This window comes from Anticarsia gemmatalis, chromosome 9 (assembly GCF_050436995.1).
Source record: "Anticarsia gemmatalis isolate Benzon Research Colony breed Stoneville strain chromosome 9, ilAntGemm2 primary, whole genome shotgun sequence".
Classification (NCBI taxonomy): Eukaryota; Metazoa; Arthropoda; class Insecta; order Lepidoptera; family Erebidae; genus Anticarsia; species Anticarsia gemmatalis.
In genome coordinates this window covers 3,645,584-3,653,715 of record NC_134753.1, presented here as the reverse complement: position 1 = coordinate 3,653,715, position 8,132 = coordinate 3,645,584, and the positions used below count along the sequence as shown (strand labels likewise).

General features: G+C 33.3%; 2 protein-coding genes across 2 annotated transcripts; both read left to right on the top strand.

Moving 5' to 3' along the window:
• The first annotated feature begins 950 nt into the window (after positions 1–950).
• Positions 951–3,690, top strand: LOC142975711 (uncharacterized). The gene is made up of 5 exons (XM_076118712.1): positions 951–1,058; positions 1,385–1,420; positions 1,698–1,808; positions 2,809–3,039; positions 3,453–3,690. The coding sequence occupies exons 1-5, from the start codon at positions 993–995 to the stop codon at positions 3,531–3,533; spliced, it is 525 nt and encodes a 174-aa protein (XP_075974827.1). The 5' UTR covers positions 951–992; the 3' UTR covers positions 3,534–3,690.
• A 2,359-nt stretch (positions 3,691–6,049) lies between these two features.
• Positions 6,050–7,907, top strand: LOC142975712 (uncharacterized). The gene is made up of 5 exons (XM_076118714.1): positions 6,050–6,110; positions 6,410–6,451; positions 6,536–6,640; positions 7,182–7,409; positions 7,679–7,907. The coding sequence occupies exons 1-5, from the start codon at positions 6,066–6,068 to the stop codon at positions 7,760–7,762; spliced, it is 504 nt and encodes a 167-aa protein (XP_075974829.1). The 5' UTR covers positions 6,050–6,065; the 3' UTR covers positions 7,763–7,907.
• The last annotated feature ends 225 nt before the right edge of the window (positions 7,908–8,132 follow it).

Sequence of the window (8,132 nt, the reverse complement as noted above, 5' to 3'; positions counted from 1 at the left end):
CCGACTTTTTACGTGCTCTCCGAAACACGGAAAATCTGAAAAACAAACATCGAAAACTGACTAGCTATTATATGTACAATTAAGAATCTGATCATCGTCTCTAGCGGGGGCGGTAGGAATTATTTTTGCAATATATTTTAAACGTCACACGTATTTAATTTACGTTACGTATATATTTTTCTAGTCGCATGACAACAGCCTATAATGAGCAGTAGTTGGGGTAACGTTATCGCACTTTGGTTTCTGACTGTCAAGTCAAGTGATTAACCATAGACTCTTGGGAGACATGAGTAATATGAATATTTATATTATGACCTTGTAAAACTCCTCAAAATACTTCCTCGCGGTCATCTACGGGGTCAAAAACGAGGTATAATCAGTTTAAAAATGCTAGATATAAATCATCACAGATTGCTCTTGACGTAATAACATTGAGTTCCTTAAGACTCCTTATCTTCTTATTATATCTCTAAATATTTTTGTTAGAAATGTTTTTATTGCAGAACATTTTTTAAAACTATATATTCGATAATTAAAAAGTCATAATAATTTAACATGTTTTTAGATCACAAACCTATTACATACATACATATTTCATACATTGAAAATCAGGCGTGATTTTTTAATTTTTTTCTGCTAAGATTATTAACTGAACTATCTTAACAATTAATATACTGGTTCAGTATTTACAAATACAATAATAACATTACATCAATTAAGTTAACATAATAAGCTACAACAATACAGCTGATTATTATCGACCAAACCAATACCATCACTTCTAATTTCCCATAAAAATCATCACGGGGACTCCCATGACATGTGCGAACGACTGTACACAACAATATATTTTTTTCACAATATGTTTGAATCATTATAATAATGATTATGTTCAAACGTGATAATTTTCTGGTGTTTAGCGGTCAAAATGAATAACTCTGCTACTATTTCTAGTATAAATATGAACACGCAATGTTTTCATTTATAACAATATGAATTTCAAATTGAACAACATGTATCGTGCTGTGTTATTCGCTGTCCTTGTTGCATTGGTCTCGGTAAGTTTTCTTGGAAAATGTATTTTATTATCTTAATGTTATGTTATTTTGTTTATCTATATTCATATTAATATACAAATGCCGTGTATTTGTCTTTACGTCCATTTATAGGGAAAAAGGCATGATTTAATGTTATGTATGTATGTTTGCATGTGAATGTCTCTGTCCAAACCACAGCAAAGATTTTCATTAAAATTTGCAAAGAGATAGCTGAAGGTCTGAGATGAAACTAGGCCTATTCTGTTTATAAAATTATTGGCATAGTAAGTAATAATAATATGCAATTCTTTTAATGTGTTTTCCGAATGAAATACTTTATGTTTCAGGCCGACGAAGAAAAATGTAGGAGAGTTATGGGACCAGTAAGTAAAAAGTGAATTACATTTTTGTTACATTCAGTAACTCGTTCCACTATTGTTCTCCCCAATGACTAAGTTTGATTTTTAAGAAAAATTAAATGGCGAGAAATGTTATTTCCATATTCGTATTACCAGCTCAGACAATTCTCTCAGAAGCCTCCTACGTAATTATAAAGATTAGCCAAAAATTTCAATAAATTAATTAAAAATATATAAAAAGTCAAAAACATATTTTATGTATTGTACGCACTTGTAGCTTACCGAACAATTTATTTTTTAGCATAGCATGCATTGCTGCAAAGTGATGCCTATGCCCAAGCCAGACGGCCCACCTAAAGGCCCTCCTGCCGATATCAAAGCATGTTTTGATATACCCATGAAGCCGCCGTCGGTAAGTACAAAATATTTCATACTCTACTGCAACTACTCCCGTTCTGTTAAAAGATTTGCTCTTTTTCTATCTATTTGACTATAATCTAGAATTTAGAGACGTACGTTTACTGCCTCTGTGACGCAGTCAGTTGTTCGACCGCCGATCCCGAGGTCTCAGGTTCGATTTCCAGGTACCAACAGCACTTAGCCCGTAAGTGCTATTGGTATTGGAGAATAGTTATTTCCTATGCTCACACTTTACATTTCTGGAAACCTAAGATAAAAAGTATAGTTTTTTATCTAGAATGTGCAGTGAATGACGAAATATACATAATTTGTAGCCTAATTAAATAAACGATATTAAATTTACAATGTGCATATTCATAACCATTATTCAAAACCTCCAACATATTTGCTAGCTAATGCATGCGATATGAACTTGATACATTCAAATCGAGTTCTCAGCCGAATTCATCTGATATCTTCCCATTCTTATAGTCAGAGATGCTACAAACATTCAGAATGCATTACAGCGGACCGCATCGCAACATAAATTCATATCGACATTGTACTAGGATATTTGTTTGGCGTGTTTATGTACGTTACTTGTGTTAACAATGGGTTCAACGATAAATCATTGTTCTATACGTCCAGTGGAAACCATAGCGTGGTGTTGTGGCAGTTTGTGAATTATATTTTCTCTTGTTCGGAGTAAAAATTATTATTACTTAAAGCTATATTATACAAGTTAAAGCATGCAACTTAAGAAAAAATAGCACAGATTAGATTTAGCTAAAACTACGTTTTAGGTTCTGGTAGAGTTAGATTCTAAGCAAAAGAGATTGATAAATCAAAACTAATAGCCGTACTATAAAGATCTTTTGTAACGAAAACTGATATCCAAAAAAAAATTAAGTTTCCATCAATTATACGCCCGACTACGATCCGACACGCCTACACGATATTTTCAGAAAACAAGTTTGTATTTGAAAAATGTAATATTATTTTTTTACTTTTAGTGCGCCCGCGAAGAATGCATCGGCAAGATAAAAGGATACTACAAGGACGATGGTACTGTTGACAAGAAAGTCTTAGCAGCGGACCTAGAGAAGGAACTAGGTGAAAAAGCGCCTGAAATTATGAAGGCAATCAAAGAAAATTGTATAGAAGGTGATACGGCTAAGTTTGGACCGCCCGATATGTGTGAATTGATGACTGTGAAGCATTGCTTACATATGCAGTTACTTATGGTGAGTTTGTTGACAAGACTATATAGTATACTTGTATATTTTAGTTGAATCAAGTAACGAAGGCAATCAACGGGTCAATTGTTTGACGATTTTGACAAAACGATCACCATATTGCTAAAAATCGTCGCTTGTTGCTTAGTTACAATATTTAATTATATTGTTAAACTTCTATTTAGAATTATTATATGCATAAGCAAGGAAAGTTCTTTAACGTATACTCGAAAGGAACTAAGTCAATGGCTATTAAATGGCATTTTGGAAAAGGTTAATTTACAGAATATCTTATGTTTACGTAACATTTATTGTTAAAGAAATAGCTATGTTATTCAATTTAACATTATATACACACTCCATTTCTACATGACACATACCATCACCTCATTACGTCACTAACGCCTGATTTTCTATCACAGAATTGTCCCGAATGGAGCGACAAAGACGACTGCAGTGGAATGAAGGAATTAGTCGAGGAATGTTCGAAGGGCTTTCTTTAATATTCGTGAAATACTTTGCCGCTGAAACAGACTGTGAGAGGACAAAAAACGTCGGATATTTTTAATTATATAGAACTTAGAAGCACCTGTTTGTTTTATTTCTTTTTTGGTGTTTTAAATTACTCTGTGAGATAATAAAGTATCTTTCTTCTGGATATTTTGGACGCTTTTATTTTCTCTTGCCGCTTTATTAACATAAACACTTATAGGAAAAAATGTGCAAAATAACAAATTAAATTGTTAAATCTACGGTTTCTCATAATAGTTTTAGTAACGAGTAAGTGTAAAATTGTGGTTCTGTTTTTGGTAATCGATTGATTAAGCTCTTTTCATACAACAATTTTTTAACGTTCGAAAAGCATATACACATATATCACAATATGTTTGAATCTTGGGATGGATAAGAAATTACAAGAAAAAACAGCTGGAACCAAACTTAAATTTAAGTATGACATGCATATTATACGACTACAAAATATAAAGTATGTGTATCGCCGTATCCTAAATTACAGCAATTAGTTCTGTAGTGCGATTCTCTATGATCGGAACCATTGAGTACCGAGAGTTTGACATTTCAAAATGTACTGCAAAAATAGTTATTACGACGCTCGCTAGAGGCGCTGATCAGATTTTTATACAAAATTTCTCGATAGCTAGCCGATACTCGATACTAGTCGAGAATCGGGCTACTGTTATACTTTATATTTTTCTATAGCAATATTTAACTTAATTCAGACAATCTAGAGAGCAACTAATCTTTACACTTATTTGCTCGTGTTTTGTTTTCTCCTATTAACCACGGTGCATTTACCCCAAATAATTTATTTGTTAGCCAGAAATGCCGCAAACTGGCGCTCTCGTACTAAGAACATTATGGATATTTTGAACATACCGTGTGCAGTTTTATTACCAAACATTAACATGAATGCTCTTATTTATGATCTTACAATTTATGAAATCACGCTACAGTACAATTGTAGAAATATCTTATAATCTATACTAATACAAATTTTAGAATTTGTTTGTTTGGCTGAACGCGCTCATCTCAGAAACTACTTTGGATAGCCTATTTATTAAGGAAGGCTATAGGTTATAACACATCACGCTACGGCTAATAGGAGCAGACTACCGGTAAAAATGTTACAAAAACGGGGAAAATTATAACCCATATTCTCTCTTATGTGGCGCAAGTTGCGCGTGCCAGCTTAGTTAGTTACTATTATATAACTTTTTGCGTATATAGTTATTACATTATAGAACACTTGAATTTGTATTGTCTATTGAACGCATTTGTTTCTCTCTAGAAGGGTAGAGTATAAATTTATTAAAATACATCAGTATTCCTGAATATAAAACGAACTTATATGAATGGTTTTATGGTAGTTATTGAACCAAAAGCTCTGCTAATCATTAAAATCATTTAATGACATCCTACTTTACCAATATACGCGATAAAAGTTCAAAAGTTCAAAGTGTTTCTTACGAATAAATTCGAGATTATTATCACTACGAGCTATCATTATATTGTTATGTACATCACTATAAGTGAAAAAGACAATGACAGGGTATAAATAGTTTAAGTTAACACACAATAATTGTGGGATAGTAGTAAATTAATTACGAGAAAAAAAGTTTTACCCGTTAATGGTCCACTGTTACCATCTGACTTGAAGTCTATCGCGCTGCATAAATAAGCATTACCGTTATTTAAGGAAGAGTGTCTAACTAAACTGCAAAATCTCGCACCTAACAAAAACTTCCAGCTGTTGTCATCGTAAAAGAGTAGTTGTAATTTCTTCAAATACACACAACATTGAAAAGATATTCATCGGCATAAAGAGTTACGCTCATATCACCCAGCTATCGCTTTTTTACTGTAGAAGTATGAACAGCAACGGTTGTGCAAACATAATCCGTATTGCTATTTGAATTAATTACTGCTCACGAATGGAAAGAAAAATATGGCCAATATTTAAACAAGCTTCATGACATTTAATATAAAAATAGTAAAAGTTTTCCTTTTTTGTTCAAATATGAATTTAAATAAAATTATAGTGCATTTGTACGATTTTATATACCAGTGAACCACCCTTGGTTTGCCTTAATCATACAGGGTTTACTTTAGCAAATTATGCACTGAAACCTACATTGAGAACCAATCTATCTCTTGGTGAAAATCACATAAAAATCCGTTAAGTAAATCTTGAGTTTATCACACACGAACAGCCAGACAGACATGGCGAGGGGACTTCATTTTATAATATTTATGTAGTAGTTCGTTCGTGTGCGTGTGTGACCTAAGTTTTCCTCATGTCATTAAAATCTTTTCCAAATTTTTTTATCAAAATAGAATTATTTTTATAGCATAGATTATGACATCGGAAACAGGTATAGAAAAATATTGAAGCTATTATTATCGCGAGCGATAATTTTCTGGTCATTTAGCGGGCTAAATAGACAGGACATTTGTGATATAAATATGAACAACTTTATGCCTTACTTTATACCCATCTGATAATCAAACAAGTCGACATGAACCGTGGTTTATTGTTACTTGCCTTTGTTGTTGCGGTAGCGGTAAGAATTTCCTTGTATTTTTAATATTATTTTTCCCATATTAATAAAACCATTCATATTATACTGAAAAAAAAACATAAGATGAAGACGATCAATCACATTTTTCAACAATAAACCCTTCAATGACTAGACTTGGGACAGGAACTTTACACGCATGTAGAGTTGCGCGGGTCTGCCTGTATTTATATAAAGTTATACCTGTTATATTTGAATATCAAAGTAAATTTTCAATACTCGAAGTGAAAAGGTGTACCCTACATTTACACTGGTCCTCATTTATATCTTTATTTGTGTTTTAGGCCGACGACATGATTGAAAAATGCGCAGACATTTTACACGAAGTAAGTATAAATAAAAATATTTGAATTTATTTATTACACAACTTACGATCCATTTTTAATTCGATACTTTAATATCTGTTCTAGAATACCATTCACTGTTGCCCAACAATGGCGAAAGCTGAAATAGGTTCCACATTGCTTACTCCTGACCTTAAAGAGTGCACAGCGATAAAAGCTGATCCACTTTCAGTAAGTACAACATGTTAAGGTGAGGTAACTGCAAACTGCGGCTAACAGCGACGGGGACGTCACGAACCGCGACAGCAGTATAACGTTATAGTAATGATTTGTTTGAAACTAATAGTTTAAACCACAACTGTTGCGCGATGAATGCTACATGCCTTGTTAAAACGATGCAAGTTGTTGGTAGAAAGAGATGACGCAACACGTAGCCTATAGCTCTGCCTCTATCTCACGGTAGAACTTGGATGGTTTTAACATGTCTCATTACAGTTACAGGTCCTTTAGTAGGAGGTAACGCGGCAATTCGCAGTCTGCAGTCGTAATTTGAATTTTACTTACAAATGTTTACTTATGACTCTTTATTCCAAAATACTTTGTCAAAGCTATTAATAATCACGGGCCTTTTGTAACACACAAAAGAAGTTCAAGAGCTAAATTTCGCGCGTGCGCCTACGTTGTGAAGTGAAAAACAAATCTAAGAGGCTACTAGCGCTCTCTACCTTATGTATTAAAACATTAAGTACAATAAGCGATAATTGTTTTTCAGTGTGCCCAAGTAGAATGCATCGCTAAAAAAAAAGGCTACTACATGGCTGATGGTAGCATAAATAAGGAAGCCTTAACCGCTGCCGTAAAGAAAGATTTAGTTGACGTTCCCGAACTGTTTAATACTTTGAACAAAAATTGTGTAGAATCCGATATATCGATGTTTGGAGATGATAAAATTTGTGATTATTTGAAATTGAAACGTTGTTTTCATATGCAAGTTGTTGTGGTAAGTGCTTCCTTTACATTTTATTCCATTGAACAATTCTTTTAAAGTAAGTGACCATTCAGACAACGTGTTGTTAATTTATAACACCGCAATACAAAAAACACAACCGTGGAAAAGATTTTACTACCAAGTCACTGCAAAAATGTTGTTCTCGTTTTAAGGGGAAAGTTATAATCTGCCGAATTCGGTTTGGCTGGATCATAACTATCCATCAGTATTTAGAAATATTTTAGATTTTATTTTTGGTAAACGTATACTTTCTGTCACAGATGTGCCCGGAATGGAGCGACAAAGACGACTGCAGTGGAACCAAAGATCTAGTGGATAAGTGTGCGAAGCACTTCCTTGAGTAAAATTATCAACATGCTACGAGTGAACTAAATCGGCGTTTGAATAATTACAGAAATTAACATTTGCGGTAAATTCACTCTCTGTATCATTGACTATCATATGTGTCAGCACTTGACCCTAATGAATAAATGATTTAATTTTGATTGACTTAGATTTTTGAACAATCCTGCGTATGTTTACTTTTTGTGGTTATTACAACAACATCTTGTGCGATGAACATCTTGTTGTTTATATTACAGTACAGTTATTTGTGTTGCTGAAACGCAAGTGCCGAACCGAACGTGCTGAACCGAATATGTATGTAAGCTTAATGTTCATTAACTACTTCTACTAATAATGACTGATCGCCACAACTTGAGTTTAATGCATTGT